At 39.8% G+C, this 22,644-nt stretch overlaps 1 protein-coding gene across 3 annotated transcripts in view; it reads right to left on the reverse strand.

Moving 5' to 3' along the window:
* Window positions 1–15,834, reverse strand: part of Runx2 (RUNX family transcription factor 2) — a 123,702-nt gene extending 107,868 nt beyond the window's left edge. For all 3 annotated transcript variants that reach the window (XM_027950424.2, XM_027950423.2, XM_027950422.2), the window contains exons 1-3: window positions 15,405–15,834; window positions 6,641–6,797; window positions 295–399 (exon numbers count right to left, since the gene is read on the reverse strand). In XM_027950424.2, coding sequence (XP_027806225.2) covers window positions 295–399; window positions 6,641–6,797; window positions 15,405–15,785 — 643 coding nt within the window. In that variant the 5' untranslated portion in view covers window positions 15,786–15,834. The remainder of the gene's footprint in view (window positions 1–294; window positions 400–6,640; window positions 6,798–15,404) is intronic.
* Window positions 15,835–22,644: the final 6,810 nt, after the last annotated feature.

Raw genomic sequence — 22,644 nt, forward strand, 5'->3', positions numbered from 1 at the left:
ATGAACACAATTTCTTAGCAAATAATTGTGATGACAATAATTATTTACTCATTTACCAAAGTCATAGAGGCCTTTGCAATTTTGTGGCTAAGATTAAAACTATAATTTTATTTTCTATTAACTGCTAAGGTCTACTAATTGTCCCTCACTAAAAATATATGCAGATAACTAACTTTGCAAAGACAGTACTTACAGATAGTATGTACATTACAGTAACATTAACTCATTTAGAACAAATTCCTCATAGGCTCTCTAAAAACTATTACTATTTTCAATAGAAAGGCAAGTACTTACTTCTGGGTTCCCGGGGTCCATCCACTGTAACTTTAATAGCTCTGTGATAGGTAGCTACTTGGGGAGGATTTGTGAAGACTGTTATGGTCAAGGTGAAACTCTTGCCTGCAGATTAAGGGGGGGAAATACAGAGTAAATATAAAAGGCAGTATTGATGATTATATAGCAACTGTCCAAATTTCATTCAAATCTCTTTTACAATGAAACAGAGAGTCAAAAGTCCTTATTCTAAACTGGAAACCCCCTGACAGCCACTTTTAGGATGATTCTAAATTCATTCAGTATTAAGATCATCTTTTTCACTACAGTACTATATAAGAAGGTTCTGATTCCTCCTCAATAGCTCCTCAGTAGCAATATTTGTAAATGAAAACAAAAACCCTAGTCCACTTGGGAAGAGTTCTCTTCCTTTTAATTTTTCTCCAACATCAGGAACACATCCAAACACAATTTTAGAAGCCCTTATTTAGGATTAGGTCGTGACCCCATGAGAGAACAATACTAAATCATTGTTGATTATGTTATTTACTTCACATGGCTTTAGCATTTCATTTGCTTAAATGAACTACAATAAGAAGATGAAAGAGGGAAGTTCTTATGGGAATCATTTTAACAGGAGCCAGTGTCTCCTATCCTGGCCTTAATGTGCCTGTGGTATGATGATTTCATCATTACTGGAACAAAGTTTTTCTCCTCACTGCCCAACCCTCCCCTAACATACATCCCTGCTGTTAAATCTTGAAATAACGCCTTGATGGTGACTTATTTTCTGCTAAATGTATAGGAGATCTCTCAACATAAACATGAATTTTTACTTTTAGCAGAGGCTGTGCTTCATTGAAATACTATATCTGATGCTTCAAATTAATGAGCTAAAAGCAATGAACCAGGGTTGGGGGTGGGTTGGCAGCAGATTTGGATGTCTGCTTTCTCCAGAAGACACCAGACTCTGTTACACAGACTCACTGACAGTTGTAATCAGTTAGATTTGCAACGGTTAGTCATGTCAGATAGTCAAAACTGCAAACTGTTACAAGACAGGAAAGGGTGGGCGTGAAACAGTGACTCAATAAAACATTCAGCAATCTGGGGCCAGAGTACTCATCTAGTCTGCTCCTGTAACAGATAAAAAGCTCATTTTGTTTTGCTTTGTTTTTTGGTCAGACTTTCCTTTCTTTTACTGAAAGCTGAGGGTATTAAATCAAAACACAAATCCTAAACAATATGTACTAATGCAAAATTTAATGCAGTCTTTTCAAAGCTTAATATGGAACAGGTTATATACGAGTCTTAATGTAGAACAGGTCTTTGGCTGTCAAGTCTAGTGAATGGGTTTTCTTTTCAACCCAGACCATGTAAGTTCCTAAAATCTGTTTAAGACACACATCATTTGTTACTGAGTATACACAGCCTTAAGCCAAGGTTCAAGGGGAGGGGGCAGGAGAAAGGAAAGGAAAGAGAAAGGGGAGAAGGGGAGAATTAGATGAATATTGATTAGAAACCCATTAATCTCCCTCTAGTCCATATACATTCTCTCATTTAACCCTGCACAGTTAGATTTATCACCCTCATTTACAAACAAAGCCAAGAGGGGCTTAGTAATTTATCCAAATTCACACCATCAATAAGTGGAAAAAGTGAGGATCTAAACCCAGGCCATTCTGACCTTAAAATTAATGCTCTTTTTAAAAATTTTATTCTGCCACTCTGCCAGAGAACATGAAAAAGAAATTAATTGGTAATTTACTTCTAAATGTGTCTCAATTAGCTCTCTGTGCCCAAGAAATAGTAAATATATAGAAAGTAATGTAATACCTTAGGCAAGGATGATGAAAATACTTTTAAAGTGTCAGAGATATATCATATTTCATCCACTACACAGTAGATATTACATGGATTTATTTTTTTTTCTCTTTTTTTTTTAAAGAGAGAGAGGGAGACAGAGAGAGAGAGAGAGAGAGAGAGAGAGAGAGAGACAGAATTTTTATTTATTTTTTTAAGCTTTCGGCGGACACAACATCTTTGTTTGTATGTGGTGCTGAGGATCGAACCCGGGACACACGCATGCGAGGCGAGCGCCCTACCGCTTGAGCCACATCCCCAGCCCTATTACATGGATTTAAGTAATTTAATTCATTAGTAAACAGAGGATTTATTATCAATATTATGATTAATCAGAAGAAAAACAAGACAGCCAGGAGTTTAACTTAGTCACAGAAAACTGAAAATCTATAGAAATGGACATTAGAAACTTAAATAGGAACCACTAGGTTCAGATTAAGACCTCAAAATAGTGGAAAGATTTGGAGGACTGAAATAGTCGATTCTCTAGACTGCAAGTTAATTTCCATTAAAACATTTTAAAATGCGCTTTTAGATGAAATTAGTGGTCCATGGATCCAGAACAGCAACTCTAATACTGGTTCCAATGACTTTGGTCATTGGAAGACAGTTACCATCCATGACACTAATCTTAATAAATCAAAGATGTACGTTTCTCAATTATCCTTAATGTCTCTAAATAACAACATTCTAGATACACTATGCATTAATTTACCTAAACAAGGTGTGAGAATATTTCTATTTTGGATCTTTACAACCTTGAGATATTAAAAGTCATACATGCTTCAAATTCAGGGAAACACTCATGTAAGGACAAAAGTCAAATGGAAAATTCACCCTTCAAATCTAAAGCACCTAAATTCTCAGAGCAGAACCACTTTTTCCTTAAAAAGAGGTGGGTTGGGGTTGGGGTTGCAGACTGTTCACCTCACATGTATGAAGCACTGGGTTCGATCCTCAGCACATTAAAAAAATAAATAAAAGGTATTATGTCCATCTACAACTAAAAAATAAAATATTTTTTAAAAAAGAGGTGAGTTTGCAGGCATTGTGATGCAAGTCTATAATACCAGCAACTTAGGAGGCTAAGGCAGGAGAATTGCAAGTTCGAAACCAGCCTCAGCAAATTAGTGAGGTTTTAAGCAACTTAGTAAGACACTGTCTCAAAATAGTGGGGGGGAAAAGAGAGAGTTCAGGGAGGAAACAAGTATTTAGGTAACAAATTTCCCAAAATCAAATCCTATGGATCACAACTAAAACAAAAATTGAAAAGGTTCCATCTACTTCTGATTGCCTGTTCAGTAGGAACAAGCATGTTAAGTTGAAGAAACTATGACCCAACTTGACATTTGATTCTTGTTTTCCTGGATCAAACGTTTATGTAGGCATGATGATTTTCTTAAATTAAAAAAAAAATTTTTCCAAATTTCATTTTTTAGTTCCGTGGTAAAATTAAATTGACTTTTGTCCTTACATGAGTGTTTCCCTAAATTTGAAGCATGGATGACTTTTAATATCTTAAGGTTGTAAAGATCCAAAATAAAATTGATAAAAATGCAGTTCTTACTTAGTGATAACAAATTATATCCTCCATAGTTTCATTTAGGAACTAGTTCTGCAGTATGTCCTTAAATCATATAGTTTTCAAGATAAATATAATGAACTGTCATTGATTGTCAGTTCCAATCTGAGGGGCTGCTTGGAATAGACAGGAGAGGTAAGACTATAGGCCAGAATGTATCCTAAAATGACAAAATACTGTAGATGCTTTAAAAATGCTAGTAAACTATAGGGAAGAGGGGAGGAAGGGAAAGGGAGGAGGCAGGGGATTAGCAAAAATGATGGAATGTGATGGCCATCATTATCCAAAGTACATTTGTGAAGACACAAATTGGGTGTCAACCTACTTTATATACAAACAGAGATATGAAAAATTGTGGTATATATGTGTAATAAGAATTGTAATGCACAAAAAACAAAGTACATGTATAAAGACATAAATTGGTGTGAACATACTTTATATACAAAGATATGAAAAACTGTACTCTATAGATGTAATAAGAATTGTAAAGCATTCCGCTGTCATGTATTTAAAAACATAAAATCAATTTTAAAAAAAGCTAGTAAACTAAATTTACAATTAAAAATCATAAGGTATTTCTAATTCAATGCAAGTTTCATTGATAATCTACTCCTATTTCAAGCATTTTAAAAAGTTGTAATAAGACAACCCATAAAGTCTAGTGACATAACTCATTAATAAATCCAAGACCATTTGTCAGTTTCTGAGAGTTTACATTTCTATGAGTGAAAAGGGGAAATAAGTGTAATATCTGGGGAATTTGGTGGGGTTTTTTTATTTTTTTAACACTATTGAAAACAGAAAACTTGTAAAGCCGGGAAAGAAAATACAATAGTAGCAGCATGTTGATAAGACTCAATAACTTAAGAGAAATGGAGAAGTGTGAAAAATCAAAGAGGAAGCTGGAGTCTGTTATAAAAGCAGGTCAGGTACAAAGGGTACAAAGGCAAGTTAAAGGGTTTCCTGACACTGAAAAACTGACCCACTTTTTTTCAGAGTGTTACATCTTATCAGTGTCTCTCTGTTTTTTTCTCTCTCCATTCCAACTTGATATTACTATCTCCTTGCATACAGTGTTAATAAAGTGATATAAAAATCTATTATTAGTGATAAATCAATTTTTCTGTCTCTCTTCACTGCTCCCCCCAACCCCCATCTAAATCTTGAAGACAAGTCTGGACCAATTTCTCCATCCTGCCTCTGGCAGCAGACTGTAGCATTTCAGATCCTCCACCAAGTCCCGGCTGCTTCAAAGGAAAAATCCTACTTTCTTCAGTTAAGATCATAAGAAATATAGGGGGAGGGGGTCAGCTCTGTTTGGACATAATTACACTTCATCAAAAGAAGCTTTCTTCATCTTCCATGCGTGAAAAGTCTGCAAGCAGTTAAGTCTGTCTTTTTTTTTTAAATATAAAAATTGCTATTTGGGAAACCAGCCAAAACTCAGAAAGCCAATATAGTAAAACAGTGCACACCCTTTGTTTCTCTTTGAAGTTTCTTAAATAAATACGTTGAGGGTTTACAAAGTACACTATCACTTTGCCATAGTTTCTACTCAAATTGATCAGAAAAAAAGTTATGTAGCATCTATATACAAAAAGACAATGAAGACACTAGATTGAATCTGTAAAATTAAATATAACACCCAATCCTTCAAATACTAAAATTCATTACTCTAGTTAAAAATTAAGGTAATTTTACATAAGAAGAAAGATTCAATCTAGAATATACAGGTATATCATCATGTTCATATTTTTCTTAATTTTTACTAGGATAAAAGAGAAACTTTAATTGTACTATAGTCCCGCATGATAAACTGAAATAAAAGCATTATTACATACATACACACACACACACACACACCCCAAGCCCCATCAGTCCATAATGATAGAGCATATGTCTTCTTTTCTTTTAATCAAAGTAAACTAAACATGATGCAGTGATAAACCCTCTAGTTTGGGTTCTAACAGAGGCTCTGAGCCTCACTGTATTTCAAATAACCTTTCAGTGACAGATTCTCATTAGCATGCATCATTTTTTTTCTTAAGTTAAAAAGTACAACTTCTTGGCCCTGTTCCTAGAAAGTAAACTAAAACTACTCATCGGAAACAGCCTTGCTTGAATTTCCCTTATCAAGTTTTTACAATGGTAATAATTTGACATCTGATCCAAACTACAGAACAATTATTAGACATGGTTTAAAAATTGGTACTTCTCATTTCCTAATTCAAACCTGGGCTGCAGTGAATCCATAAGGCTTTCAATTCTATTTAACCTTATTCCTAAATAGATCTACTTAGTATCTTCTTGAGATACTTAAAATTTATCATTCATTTGTTCAGGCAACTTTATATCGTCATCCTAACATAGTAATACCATTAATCACTTATTCAAATGAACAGCTTTCTATAAAATATCATAATTTTAACAGGTTCTTATATATTATGAGAACAAATTAAATCACATAGAGACAGCATGCAATAGTGAAGAGCATTATGTTAGCTGTCCTTGCTTCAACTTAGAGCAAAATTGATTAGTATCAAGAAATTGATTCAATGTATTCGTTTTACTTTCCCCTTTGCCACTCAACTTACTCAATTATGTGACTCATAATTCAGAACTTGATCCTCCAATTGGTCTTTTCTCTATCTTATGTGTTCACAGTCAGTGAAATTAGGAGGTAGTTCTTCTGGAAACATTGTTTGAATTTTCAGTATTATAAAACAAATGAAAAAGGCCTGAGTACTCAGAAAAACACTCAACTGCGTCTGGATGCATTTAAATAAAATCTTCTATAACTCTATTCAGTAAAAGAAAGTGTTGATTTGTATGCACACTAGATTTGTATACAGACAGTCCACATTTCATCAGAGGATCCTAATGTGCTTATTCCACTATCAGTATTAAAAATCAGAGACCTACCTCGTCCACTCCGGCCCACAAATCTCAGATCGTTGAACCTTGCTACTTGGTTTTTCATTACAGCAGAGGCATTTCGGAGCTCAGCAGAATAATTTTCATCGTTACCCGCCATGACAGTAACCACAGTCCCATCTGGTACCTCTCCAAGGGCTACCACCTACATAAAACAGGAAACACAGCAGCAATAATGGCACATCAGAAAGGCTTAAAAAAATGAGAATAAATTCTCATTGTAAGTGATGTGTCTTATCAAGACTTAGTGCTCTGGTCCAGTAATGGCAGAAAGGAATGAAGCATCTGTATATGGGTTATGATGCCACTTCAAACAGACCAATATTTCAGCGTCCACCCATTTCAAAGGCAGGCATAAATTTCCCTCATTTGTTTTTGGATTCTTCACAGAATATATGTACATTTTTATTAAATCCCCATGTTAGGCTGTCCACAGGAATTATGCCTCAGAAGAAAGGTTGATGCCCCATCTGTAGATTGCATCACACACATTAAGGCATCTCTTGTCTACAGCTTGGAGAGCCATGAGGTGTTCTCATCCAAATCTCTGGCTAAAAAGTAGGAAGTGTGATCAGCTCTGCAGAAGAAACCTTAAGGTGTAACATTTGATTTCCTGACTATATGGAGCCCTGGATATAGTGGAGTCCACATTTCATCTCCTTACTTGGGGCTACATATTTAGCTTGCGATAAATGCCTACTTTGTAGTGGGACCCAGTGAAATACTCAAGGCTATCAAAAAACTTAAAAGTCTAGGTGCAGAATATATATACTAAGCTGAAAATAATCAATGACAAATGAACAGCAAAAACAAAAAATATACCCACAGCCACACTTCTAATCTGTTTTATTCCATCTACCATCTTGGAATGACACATTTGCCTCCTTAATCTTCAACAGGCTGAAGCAGATTTACTCAGTTGAGTAAATATTCAGAATAATCAGTCTTTGAAACTAGCAGACACTTTCTCTGCTCTACCTCTAGGGAACGGAGTTTATCCTGGTTAGCCAACTTACATGTGTACCTGTAATTAACATGGGGCATGGTAATAGAATACTAGCAGTGTACAAAACTCACTATTCATAATCCACTACCAAGATCCTGCCCCCCAATAACAATACTTTCTCTCAACCAACTTCTAGGATCCTCTATTCAGGTTATTTCCATCTCTTCTTCACTTAGCATCCAGATGCCCTCTTGGTAACCCAGCTACAGGAGTCCATTGTCACTAGTCTCCAGCTACAGGGGTCCATTGTCAGTACTCTCTGACAATGTTACTCTAGTGTCACTCTAGGGTGCTTGCCTGTCTGGCAAATATCCCACTTATCTTTTTCTACATATAGTGCTACTCTCTTCTTTTTGAAGATTTCCATAAGATGAACCTAAGCATTTAATATAATGTTCCAAATATGCTTGGTACGTATTTTTCAATAAAGCAAATTTCTTATAATATAGTAAAATAGACACCATACCTATATTTTAGGGATAAATTTTCCCCATCCATGAGTCTCACCCCTCTCCTATATCCTTTCCTCCAGCAAGGAAAACAAACAAAACCTTGTCATTATTTTCATCACCCTTACTTTTCTCTTAGATTATTTCTAAGTTCTTCTATTCCTTCTATTTACCACCTTTTTTTTTCAATCCAAAACCATAAACCTTCCTGAAACTATAGGGCCCACTTTCCCAACAGCCCACTATACTCAAGTAATCTTCATTTCAATGTGTGTTTCTGGGTGGGTGTGTGTGTGTGTGTGTGTGTGTGTGTGAATATAAGTATATATGTATGATCAACCTACTCATTTTGATACACCAACCCAAAGCTGAGAGACTCACAAGTCCCAATTATATTAGTTTGAAAACTACATGAGGGAAGGGCCTTCATTTCATGTCTTATTTGCAGTTATATGCCTAGCTCCCAAAACAGTGTCTGGCACATAGTGTTTAATAAACATTTTTTTAAATAAATAAATGAAAGAGCTCCATAAAGAGAACCACTTTCCTTAGCCAGAAGTCTGTGGGGCTACCAGATAGAACTCTGAGAACCAGTTAAAGGGTGAGTCATCATCATTCCTCACCAGCAATAATGTGCCCTTGCTTCCGACCAGTTTTCTGACTTTTTCTGTCCCAGAGGAGAGGGGATCATGGTAATGACCCTTTACTTGTAGTATAAGGTTATTCTCAATCTGAGAAGTCTTCAAGGTCAAGAGCAAATCTTTTGAGAACCAGACTTCCTCCCTGCATGCTTGATCTAGTACTTCAAGAGACTACTGAATATAGTTAAAACTGTACTCCTGAGGGAGGCCATGTATCTTTCAAATTCACAATGACAAAAATGTGCACATTTGAAATACTCAAATAATTGATGTTTGCCAGTATTCATCTGAACCTTCGATATTTTGTGTTTTAACACCTGCTGTGTGGCTCTCTCTGTCAAAGTAAATATAATAAAGATAAAAGCTCTACTGTTCAGAAGAGAATGAGCACACTAAATTAAAGAGGCTCCAATTTTTCCCTACTTTTGCTACGTATCTACTATTTCCCCACATAAGTAACTTCATCCTCAGGAGCCACCAATTTTCAATATAATTTGGAAATAATTTTTTTAAAGTCTGTCAAATATATGGGTATCATACTATATAAACAGAGAATTGTTACAATGACCTGCTTTTTGTAAGATGAGGAGGATAACATAGTGTTCTGCTCCAACCCTGCGGCTAAACAGGCTTTTATTTAGAAACATCCTTAAAGAGTTCAGCTGAATATATGATTCTTCACTTCATGTCCTGGGATGTTCTTTGGTGTTGTTGAGGATAAAGGATGACTACTGGTGGGTTTCACTCAACTAAGGCTAAACTACAGGAAATAATAAAAGAAATCTTCCCCAATATGATGGTTTTCAAGAGCTATGGGACATTATTATTTTACTGCATATTTTTAACATAATGAATTTTTTTAGTTAGAAGAAAAATAAAATTGATTCAATATGGGAAAATATGAAAAAAGAGGCTAAGAGTGAAATACATAAATCCATTTTACTTTGCTTAAGCAGCATAATAATTACCATATTAAATATTGGTATGTTTTACATGTCACATTTAACAAAACAAATAATCACGAGTTCACGAGTTGTGTAAGTATTCTATGAGGCTCAGAACTTGGCTTTAAAAAAAAAAAAAACAACTAACACAATGCAGTGACAACCTTCCCTGTTATGGCTGAACTCTGGTTTAATGGCTAAATATATTGTGTTTTCTGCTATTCACTCTACCAAATCCGATTGCCCAATGTTTTTCTGAGGAGGACAAAAAAGTGTGTGTGTTGGTGTGGAGAGTGTGTAGCACTGTATTTGACCAGAAGGGTAATTACAAGTTTGACATTTTGTTTGTTTGTTTGTTTGAAGTAGATCTCTGAAGCTAAAAAGTTTCCCTGGGAAATTCTCAATTGTGTTTATTTGAAAGACAACCAAAAGAAGGAAGAAATTTTTACACATTTCATGTGTACCAAACCCAAGCAATGGAAAAATATTTTAAGGAGTTAAGAGCAGTCAAAAATGGCTGCTCTTAACTCCTTAAGCATGAGTTAAAATTTTTATCCATATTACCCAAGACAAAAGTACTGCTATACAAATAATTCATGATGAAACCTTTATCCATTACATTTCTAGGTATTTTTAAAATATAAAATCTACAAATTAAATAAACCTCATGGGAAAGAAATTTTATGCACTGATATTTCTGAATTGATAAAGGAGTTCTTGTATTTAACATACTTCAATATAACCAGCATTTAAATCACATGTATATAGCATGTACAAAATAAAATAAAAGGATATTTAATTCTAGCAATGGTATTGAAATTTTGTCTGAAACTCATGACTAAAACTGTGAATCACACTAAAAGAGGAGTAATAGAGAATTAACTTAGACCCTTAAAATTATTTCTATGATCTTAATATTGGATATTAAAATTACTCATGAAATTTTCATGGATAGAAGTATAATCTTAGCTAATCAATTACTCTTACAAAACAATTTGTAGTATAATTAAAATATGATTATTTTTCAAGACAGAATCTGACCAAATCTCTCTTTATAATAAAAAGAGAGGTTGAGCCAGTAATTAAAGAAAGCAAAAATTTTAAGTAAATTATCAAAAAGTTTCAACAACTACTACTAACTTTTAGAACTTAACCCAGAATTTAGGAATTCTAAAGAAAAAAATGAATATAATATATCATTTCAAAACATTTTTTGAAATTTGAAGAAAATTTTGATGGAAATTGTTTCAATTTAAGCCAGCAATTTATATGTCATGTATTAAGATGGTTTAAATCACCTAATAATGAATATTCTGGAATTTTGAAAGGACACAAATGGCAAGGCCAAAGGGGAAAAAATGAGACACATGTACCCTACTTTTTCTCAAACAGAAAGTTTCTAAAATTTTAAAAAATATTTCCACCTAGAAGTATTTGTTCCAGCTAACTTACCAATAAGTTTTATATGTTCAACCCTAAAATATTTAACTTTAAATAAGTTTTATTGCATTTAAAGATATAACCAAAAAAAATGTGTCTATCTTCATATAACCTGAAATCTGCTATGATTTACATAATTTTGTGTGACAATTTATGTTGTTTAATAAGGGTTTAACAGGTTTAACAACCTATTTCCTCTTCAGGTATACTTAGATTTTAAAAGATATAAACACAAAATCTGATCATTAAATACATAGGAAAAATGTGATTCACTAGTGTCACATATTTATAAACTGCATACTTGCTTTTGAAGAGAGGAAAATGGCTAAGGATGTCGAAAAATGATTTTCAAAGAGAAGCTGCTGTCATTTTGAAACTTTCTTTTTATAAATACTGAAAAGTATTATTAAAGATAGAAAATTAACTACAAGTAGTAGATCGTATAGCTAAAATTATGTTTTCTTTCTTTAACTTTGTCAGAAAAATGACACTGGTAAACACATATAGTCCAGTGTTCTCTTAACTGAAAACAGTGCTATAGGCTTGCACTACTTTTAGTTTTAAAATATACATCTGGACCTAAAAATTTCTGCATACTGTTTCAGCTTGAAGCTATTTAAAGAAACTTAGTTATGAACCCTGAACACAAAGCTTCACAGTGGAAATGCTGACAGACCCCTAACTAAAAAAAGTACTACTGGACTGCAGAGTTGACTCTCCACTATTTCTACCTGACCATCAACTAATGAGCTGAATTTGCAAATTGCTTCTTTGTCACTGGAATTATCTGAGACAGAAAGGGCCCTGAATCTTCTAATAGCATGCCTTAACTATTTTAAGCTTAAAGTGAGATACACCTGAAAGAAATGTTAAAAATATTTCCATTTCCTTGACACCTGGGGGGACTGAGTATTTCAAAACTGCAGAACTTTGTTAAAAATATCATACTGATAAACAACTGTATATAAAGTATAAAAGTTGCTTTTGTATTTTTATATGTTGAGGAATAATGAATTATTTTAATATAATCCTAAAACAAAATCATATGAACAATACTAATACATTCCCTACTTAATGTAATACGCTGTCAATATCAAGCTGAAGCACTATTTTAAATTATTATATGAAAACAGCATACTGAATTCATCTGATTGTCTACATTTCCAAGCTCAGTGATAAAATATGAACTCAGTAAATACAGTATTGATTTCAATACCAGACTTCTCAACAATTCAGTTCTCTGTATTTTTAAAAGCATTTATCCCTGGCTGGGGTTGTGGCTCAGAGGCAGAGCACTTGCCTAGCATGCCTGAAGCATTGGGTTCGATCCTCAGCGCCACATTAAAAAAAGCAATAAAACTTTAAAAAGAGATACTGTATCCACCTATAACTATAAAACAAACATTTAAAAAATTTTAAAAAGCATTTACCTATCTGCTATCTACCTAACAACACTGTAATTTATTTTGTACGGATCTGTGAATATGATAACCAATTTGCTGTCATCACTTTTAAAAAAGAGACTTCATATTATTTTTTCATTACACGTGTATTTGATTATGTTGCAAGAGTGTAGAAAGTCTATTGCTTTCAGGCTTTTATCCAAAAGCAGGATATTTTTTAAATAGGAATGTTTTTACATCATTTGAATGAAAAGGATAAAAACTGCTGTCAAAATCTGAATGTTCAAATATCTATATACATTTTTTTTAGCAGAGATACAACTTCTAAGTAAATCTCAATCCTTTTTGTAATTCCATTAAACACAGATATGGGGATGGTAAAACACTGAATCAGGGTTTAAGTTAACACGATTCATTATTCAATTAATATAAATTGCAATATTCAATTTAAAATGGTTTTGTGTTATCTATGGTCTGTTTACTAGTTAAAATAATAAGAATATGTTCTGTGTAATTAGTAAGTATGATTAATAGAGAAATTTATTTTCAAAATAGTTTTTAAAGGATTGAAGTGAGAAAGCCTAACCGACAGCCAAAATATCTGAGAATAGCTCAAACCACATAGAATTTTATCTTTATGTGAAAACATCCTTTCTATAGAGAATACTCATGCTCAAGATCAATTCAGCATCATAAATCGTAAAAACAGTTCAAGACAGTTATACCTTAAACGTGTAGCAAAACGTTACATGAAACATGTAAATGATATAATCTAAGAACCTAGCCTTATATGTTCACATAGCCTCATTTGTGGCATTATACATACTAAATATCTACTTATTTGTATTTTTTGCTGTTTTCATTCAGGTTTTCTGTCTGGTTTGGAGGCGCTATGAGAGATTAATGTTAACAAATTTCCACCCTCACATAAGGCTAATTAGAACATTCTGGGCCCTTATGCGATCAACATTATGAAATACACCTCTCATGTGGAAATTTCACTTTCTACAATTCACTTATATTCTGACCTTTTTCATATTTCAAGGAAGAAAATATTAACCTACACAATGGGTGCTTGATAAAAGGAGGAATGTCACTTTTAAATTATTTTAAAAGACCATTTCTTGAGCCAACTGCAAAATGAAACCTGCCCCAGAATACAACATCCCCTTTTCCATAACAATTCATTCTGATTCCTGTTCTGATAGGCGCCCCATTGAGATAACCGGCTCTAATTGACCCGGACTCCTCTTTCTTTCCACCCCGCCCACACACGGACTCGGAACTGGTGCGTGGGGTGGGGGTGATCAACAACTGGGAACCGCCAAAGGCCCGAGGGAGTTTGGCCCCAGGGTCCACCATGGAGGGACTGACAGGATGTCTCCCTTTTTTCCCCCTCTCTTTTCTTTCCCCCCAGGCCTTGCTTATCCTGCTCCCCACAGTTCCCAGAACCTGGGGGACCGAGGCCCCCTACTGAGTTGGAGGAGTGCTCACCTCGCGGCTGCCTCACCGCCCCCTCCACCCCGTCTCTAGCCCCGCGAGTGAGGACGGCTGGGAACCGCTCGTCGGTCCGCCAGGGCGTGCTGCTCCCTGGGGGTTCCGTGTCTCCCCCACGGCTAGGGCTGCCCGAGAAACCCAAACCGCGTGGCGGAGCCGCCTTGGCACTAGGCCCTGAGGGAGGCTCGGGACCCCACACCCTCAACCTGCGACCGTGGCTGCTACTCCCGCTGCGGCCGCCCACCCGCAAACTAACGGGCCCGCCGGGCGGAAGAGGCCTCTTGGAAGCCGCGGACTCCCACCTCCGAGCCCAGGCCACGGGCGGGAGCCACCCGCGACCTTGCACCAGCATGAGGAACCGATGGGACTTAAGGCCTTTAAGAATAATAGTCAAGTAAACCTGCACATTTTCACCTCCGTTTTCAGGTCTGGCGAACCGAGGTTGTTCCACAGGTTTCCCTCATCCCTCCCAGGCGGCGCGAGGCGGGAAGTTCGGTCCCCGCTGCAATAGGCGGCCCGAGCGCCAGCCCCTTCCCGCGGCCCGCGCCTCCCCGCACTCCAGGTTCCGCGCTCGGGACCCCAGAGCTGCCCCGCCTCGGGGTACGCCAAGACCCTGGCGGCCCCGCCTTCCTCCGGGTAGCGGGAACTGGCGCGGGTCAGCGAACAGCGCAGACGCCCCCTGTCCCGTCCCCCCTACCCCGCCCTCCGTCCCCAGGCTTGCCTTGGACCCTCCCAAGCCCCCGCAACGCTGCCCACGCGCCCCGGTCGGCACCCAGCGAACGCCAGCCCCCGAGCCCGGGAGGGGCCGGGGCCACTGAGCTCCAGCTGGTCAGGGAGAGGGATGCCGGATGGGCATCTGGCTGGGAGGGAAGAGGGAAGGACCGCACGGAATCCCGGAGAGAGGCGGCACGGGCACCCGCGGTGCGGGGCTGGCCGGGAGGAGGACCGTGGGAGTCCTAAGGAAGAGTGCCGGGGACCCTCGCCTCCTGGAAAGGGGGCGGGGAGGAGCGAGAGGGGCTTTGCTGCAAAGAGTGGGCACCTTGGGGCGCCGGGGGGAGGGGAGATGGTGCAAGCGAGTGGGTTAGAAGAGGGGCCGGGAGATCTGAAGGGTGGATACCTGGAAGGGGTACGGTACGTGGGGCTGAGGTCGAAGTGGCAGTGGGCACAGGTGGGAAAGAGGGGGTTTCCGGGACGACTGCCCGGAGCCCACCGGGGCATCCAGAGGAAGAAGGCCAGTCAAGGTCCCTCCTGTGGGAACCGCAGAGGCAGGAGGTCTTGGAGGACCTCCGGGCGGCCCCCGTGGGCTTGGAGACGGCCGCTGTCAGGTTCGGCGCGGCCTGACCAGGGACGGGGGGCAGCAGTAGCCTCTTACCTTGAAGGCCACAGGCAGGGTCTTGTTGCAGCGCCAGTGCGAGGGCAGCACCGAGCACAGGAAGTTGGGGCTGTCGGTGCGGACGAGTTCGGCCGGGTGGTCGGCGATTATCTCCACCATGGTGCGGTTGTCGTGCGGCGGCCGCAATCTGGGCACAGCTGCCGCTGCCGCTGCTGCCGCCGCCGCTGCCGCCGCCGCCGCCGCCTCCTGCTGCTGCTGCTGCTGCTGCTGCTGCTGCTGCTGCTGTTGCTGCTGCTGCTGCTGCTGTTGCTGCTGTTGCGCAGCCACCACCGGGCTCACGTCGCTCATCTTGCCGGGCTGCAGGCTGCTGGAGGGGGGGCTGAAGCGCCGGCTGGTGCTCGGATCTACGGGAATACGCATCACAACAGCCACAAGTTAGCGAAGTGGCCGGGGGAGGGGGAGGAGGGTGGAAATGGGGGGCGAGGAGGAGGAAATTGAGGGGGTGGAGGCGAGACGAGGGGAAAGGATGGAGGTGATGGGGCTGAGAAGGTGAGAAATCAAGTTCGACGAAGCCAACTGCGGGGCAGAGTCTGATGGGGGCCCCCGGCGGCGATGCGGAGCTGTCGGGTTGGCGGGTAGGGAGAACCAGGAGGCGCAGATCTCTGCCGGAGCCTTTGGATCACCCGGGGTGGCAGCTGTGAACGGGCGCGGGGGTGTGTTTGGCCCGGGGAGGCGGGGGACTTGAGTTTGCAACTTGCAATGGGGTCCCTTGGGGCACCGCGTCCTGGGTGCGCTGGCGCCCCCTCCCAGTTCGAATCCGGCGGTGGAGCGGAGTGGATTCAGCAGACCAGCCCCGGGGTCGGCATTGCCCCGCGCAGCCCGCCACCGCCGCGCCGCGCGCTGCAACTCAGCTACAGGCGTCCGCGCCGCCGCCGCCCGCCCGCGCCGCCGCCGCCGCCTCCTCCGCGGCGGCTGCCTCTCCCCCCGCGCCGGCTGCACGCTCAGATTCCTCCAGCGGCGGCTGCCAGCTCGGCTCCTTCCTTTTTCTTCTCTTCGCGCCCTCTCACCGCCACCTCCTTGCATCCACTCCCTTCTGCTATTTACAAAGCTTCTTGGTCCCTCGCGCTTCAAGGTGCTAGGGGGTAAGTCGCGGGCAGCGGATCTCGGGGCAACGGATCTCAAGCCTGCGAATCGTAGCCGCTGCCGCCGCCCGCCGGCCGCGAGAAGGAGCCCCCTGCACGCTGAGTTCAGCTGCCGAAGCCGAAAGAGGCGGCCCCAGTCTAGGGGGATCTCGCTTGGGCGTCTTTTTGCTCCCCCCAACCCCAGGACGAGGAACCCCTTCTTGGTCCGACGAGGTTGAAGCTGAGATGCCAGAGAGCAGCCGGCTGATCTGACTGTCGTTATTTTTTGTTGTAACTTCAGGAGAGGAGGAAGGAAAATACTTGAGTGTCTGTGCTGACTTCTCACCGCTCTTCACCCTCCCCTACCCCACCCCCACCTCTGCCGGAGCAGCTCCGGGTAGGGAAAGACAGATTTTGCTGGATTTGGGTATTTTTTGTTTTAGGTGACATTAAAAATATATATATATGGGCTGGGGAGCTTGTCAAAATAGTTTTTAGAAACTAAAGTGGAGAACCGAACACTTCTTTTTTCTTATATATTCATTCTTGTCATTCCTAGAGAACAAGGATGAGTATTTTTAAAAACTGGGAAAACTGTCAGCTTGATAATTAAGTTGCAGAAGCCTTTGCTGGGGGAAAACCCTAGCAGTTTTCCATGAATTTCAATCTTTTATTAAATCTATCCTGCGTCTCAGACTAAATCTAGTGTCTTAACTTTCTTCCTCACCGCTCCCAGGGGGAAAAAAATTTTTAAATAAAAAAATGCTTCAATGGATATTTATTTATGTATTTATTTCCCAGTGTGGGTTTAAAAAGCGACTTTGGATCCCCCAAAAGGTTGTGGTCGAGAGGATGAAGGAGCGCGGAAAAAAAGCGGCAGATTTTTACCTAAAATGTGGTTTTTGGAGGCTGGGATTTCTAATGATTAGGTTTTTGTGGTTTATATAGACACGACTTTGGCTAAGGCGATCATTACGCTGATGAGAGTCAGAAGCACGTGGGTGTCTCCGACCAGCCTCAAACTCTGAGTCTTCAAAACAAATAAAACAATGTGCGGCGCCCGCAAAAGCCGGGAAATCCGCTGGAGGCAATTGCACCCCAAGAAGCGGACACGAGGCTGTTTCACCTTCTGTGTTGTGTACTCTTACGTTTCCAGTTTATTAAGTTATCTTAAACCTCCCAACACCTGACAACGTGTTTGCAAAAAGAACAGTCATTTGTTCTAGTTTCAATGCTTCCTAATAAGGTAACAGACAGTAATAAGTTATTTTATAAAATAAATGAAAAATTGGAATGCCCCCCTCGGAGTATTAAGGAAAAAAGATGGTTGAGTCATTACTTATCTCCTCCCATCTTATTTAAAGGTCTTCACATACCTATTATTTGGTGCTTTTATTGCTCAGTGCAAAAACCTCCCTCACCCTGAAGGGACCTGCTGCGACCCTCGGTTCTCGACACTTAAAAACACCACTTCCAATGGATGAGTCTGTGCGGGGGTCGGCGCCCGGGCAGGGGCCTGGATGGGCTCCGAAGGCGTGTGGGACGTGGAAGAGGATTCTCGGTGCCGGTCGCGAACTTCGGAGCCCATTTCAAGCGAAAGATGAACTTGTGGTCGCGCTACTTGGAGACCCAGATTGCACAGCCAAAGCCATGCTCGGGGGATTGAGGGGCTTCCAGACACCGTGGGCGGTAACTAGGCGTGCCCTCTCACCCGGGTAAGGATGGAGATGTGGAACACTACTCTGTCCTTCCCTTTTGGTCTTTATTTTACCTTCCCTTTCTCCATTCACAACTTCACGCCTTCCTCGTCCTTCCTTCTCTTTCCCACTCTTAAGTTCCTGGCCCTTCCCCAGATCCCACCACAAACACGAGCCTCCTCGCCGCGCCTCTCCCCCTCCCTCTCCACGACCGCCTGCCACCGCCACCATCCTGTACACGGAGAAACAATTCTGTGCCAACCTCTGTGACACACCCTCCCCAAACTACTCCTCGCACCTAGTGGCCTCCGTGCCCGCGCGCCACGAGGGTGTGAGAACCCTCTTATCCTGACCAACAGGAAACGCAGCGAAGAAGTCAACTGTGTCCTGCGCGTGCGACTTTAATTATCTTTTCGGTCACAGGGGAGAGCTCTAACCTTGGGTACCGCGGCGCGCGCGTAGTGCATTCTTAAGTCTCCCCAGGCACAGGCGGCCAACACAGGAGAAGCCAGGCTTCCCTTCAAAAAATATGGGAGCTTTTTGTACAAAAGTTATTACTCTCCGCAAGCCTTACACACTCACTCACATGTGAACGTGCGCATCCACACACACACACACACACTTATAATGACAAAACTCATACGTGTGGCTTTTTTTTTCCTTTTCTCCCTCAACCCCACCCCACTTCACTCCTACCTTTAGTAGGGCAGTTTTATTTGGGGCAAGTTGTGCCACTAACAGAGGCGTTTGACTTGTTTCGTTTTTAAATGTGTGGGGACTGCGAAGGAAGGGAGGAGTTACAGGAAATGAATTATTTCTGTGATCAAAGATAGAAATTCCTTAGTAGGTGACATTCTACCTTCTCTGGGACTTGTTCACAGAATAGGGAACTCCCGTAAATTTGGAGGCACTGGAAAGAGTTAAGATTTCAAACATGAGCTCTCAGAGGGGCTTTTTAGAATAAGAAATTCTAGGGCCATTTGAATCTAAGAAATCATCTTGGGGACTTTTCCAATCTTTCTCCATCACTATTTAATCCTTTCTTTGTTTTACTTGGTGGGTAGGAAAATATGCAGGCCTCAAATGGTTAGAGGTTTTAAGGATGATTTAATCAATAGTGAGATTATTTATTTTAATTAATCATATCCGGTAATTCAATTTTATAGGCTTCCTCTGCATCCTCCCTCCATTAAATATTTCAGTGGAACTAATATAAGCAGCTCTTGGAAGTTACTAGTCTTGGATCCCTTAAAATATCCTACAGTTATTTATAATGTGGAAATGAAATTTTCCACTGAATACCCTAATAACATTTCAGGTATCTGGCACAGCAGATTTTGTCTCCTTTTAAAAATATCCTCTTGCTGAACATTCACACTTTCAACTGGAACTGGCTGAGCCTGGAACTGATGATGTCTTGGCTCTGACCATTATATTTAAAGAAGAAAACATTTTTACAGACCCCTGAACTAAACCTCTCCCCGTAATAGCAGACACAGGAAAATCATGAGGTTTTACATTCGTGTATTTTATGCTATATAGTTTGCTTGATCTCATCCCTGAGTTTAGATTTTCTTCTCTATCAAAATATTTTGGGGGAAAAAAATCCCCCATTATATTTCTCTCTAGAAACACTTGTCTTTTCAGTTGTATGTTATGTCATTAAAAAAATCATACATTTTTTTTCCTGAAAAGTGACAACTCTGGAAGACACAAGCATAATTTCCCCCTCCCTGTCCTTTAACACTTAATACAACTGTTTAGTAGCAACACCTGGCAATTCTGACTTTCCAGGCAAAGAATATGTGAAGTTATTTATCCAGTCAAAGAACTGAACTCCTAAACTTGGGCTTCTTTATTCTGGTTTCTTGATCTAACTTTTATATGTTAATATTTTAAAAGACCCTGTAAAATCTTAAAATATTTTTCAATGGATGGACCAGCTAAAAAAGTGGAAAAATCAATGGAAAATTATGAATATACTGACAATCCCTAAAGCTTTCAATGTGTTATATGGGAAAACTTTGCAAACACAATCATCGTTGTAGAATTTTCCTTTAGACCATGATTGAGTGAAGGTTGAACCCTGAAGAAGTAGTATTGTCAAGGGACCAGGAGACATCATACACATAAGGCCAATGTGCTAAATCTGGCCTAATGGCTATTTTTGTAAAGCCTACAAGTTGAGAATAGTTCTTGCATTTTAAAATGGTTAAAGAAATTGGGGCTGGGGTTGTGGCTCAGCAGTAAAGTGCTCACCTCACACTTCGAGGTCCTGAGTTCGATCCTCAGCACCACATAAAAATAAATAAATAAAATGAAGGTTTTGTGTCCAACTACCACTACAAATATATATATATATATATATATATATATATATATATATATATATATATATTTTAAATGGTTGAAGAAATTAAAACAATAATATTAATGATTCAAGAAAACAATGTTAAATTTCAGTGTCTATAGATAAAGTTTTATTGAAACACACCTATACTCAGGTGTTTATGCATTGTCCATAGTTGCCTTTACCTAAACCAGAAAAGTTGTTTATTTGTGACAAGGACTGAAATGACCCAGAAAGCCTAAACTATTTACCATCTGGTTTTACAGAAAAAGTTTGCCTCCCGCTGCCCTAAAATGAAAAGGAATCCAGGAACACAGTAGTGGAATGAAACAATGGAAAGGAGTTGATATGAAGGAAGCTATTGGGATGGAGTATTGGGATGTGCATGAGGTTTTGTTTTTTAGTTGTGTTTGTCAATACCTTTATATTTTATTTTTATGTGGTGCTAAGGATTGAACCTAGGACCTCACACACGATAGGCGGGCGCTCTACTGCTGAGCCACAACCAGTCCAGTGATTAGGTTTTTTTAAAGTAAAAAATGTGTCATTTTTTATTTTCTGCATAAACTGTTAATTAATTGGGCAAATATTCTTTACTTAAATACAGAGAGAAAAGAATGAGTTAGTGTGTTTTCCTGGGATTCTTAAGAAGAGTTGTCTAGTACATTTCTATATTTCCGTATCTTCCATTGTTCTTCAAATATAATGGTAACATATTTGATAGATTAGAAAAGAATGAGGGGCTGGGGTTGTGGCTCAGTGGTGGACCACTTGCCTCATATGCGTGGGGCCCTGGGTTTGATCCTCAGCACCACATAAAAAAAAAATAAAAGATATTGTGTACATATATAACTAAAAAAAATAGAGTGAGGAAACTCTCCTGTAGTCTGACATGGAAAAAAATAGCGAAGGCTTTCTGTTTTATACATGATTATACAAGAAACACAAATGAGCTTACCAAGAATTTTCTGGAATGTAATATAATCACAAGTCCTACGGACTTTTAAGACAGCTTAATAACTTAAATGATCCAAAGCTTTCTGACATTTTTTCCACTTTAATTTTTTTATACAGTTAACTACTGTCTGATTTGTTTTAAGCTCAGTATTTTTTTCCCATTGTCAACAGACTATAATAATTTGCATGGCTGTAACAAGAGATAAAATGTTTGTAGTGGCAGACTTAGCATCATAAATCTTTCCTTGTTGTTCTAGTTAACATTCCCATGGGCCATCTTTGGGTGCAATGTTGTCATAAAAAGGGTGATGTTTGCCATACGATCTTTCAGAATCCTATTTATGCAGTATCTATGTGATTGCTCTTGAGAAAGAATATTGACTGAAGAGGTATATATTTTGTTTGACTAAAATACCAACTTACTAAATGACATCCTAGTTACCCGAAGAAACCATTTTCTAAAAAGAGTCTATCACCCAGGAGTCAGAGAAATAAAACATTTTCCCAAATCAGCCCTTTGGTATTTGGATGTTGGCAATTGGCCTATGGCAGTGATCAGTAGCAGTGATCTCTGAGCAGCAGTGGAATAGTATATATAAAATTTACAGAAATCTGAAATGAAACACTAAGCACACCCTAAAATTAAAGGTTTCCTGTAGTAATTCAATCATTTGTTTATCAAATGGATCTCAAATTACCTTCAGTGCACTAAAGAAGGTGCTGTCTAATTCTACACTCATTTCCCATGGTTCCAAAGTTTCACTTTTGATGGGGGTAGCTACTTAACCAGGTGTGCCAGCCCCCATACCCTGACATTAGCCTGAGAAATGTAAATCATAACACTCTCAATACATCTAACAAAGTTTTTTTTTTTAAGTCATTATTTTTACCACGTGAGAAATTTGAATCACAAACTAGGGAAGTTTGAAAAATAGAAAAAAAAAAAATAGCAGGAGTCCAACTTAGTCACCATTCTCAGTGCTTTGTTCCTCTGGTTTCCTCATCAGAAATGCTTCCTCCAGTTTCCTCCCACACCCCCAAGCTTTTCTGGATTAGACTTTTCTCGGGGAAAACACTTTCTTCTTTCCACCTAGTCATGATCAAATTCTATCAGCAATGGCTCTCTTATCTTCTCTGACTTGAAGTGATTCTCC

The sequence above is a fragment of the Marmota flaviventris genome, chromosome 6 (assembly GCF_047511675.1).
Source record: "Marmota flaviventris isolate mMarFla1 chromosome 6, mMarFla1.hap1, whole genome shotgun sequence".
Classification (NCBI taxonomy): Eukaryota; Metazoa; Chordata; class Mammalia; order Rodentia; family Sciuridae; genus Marmota; species Marmota flaviventris.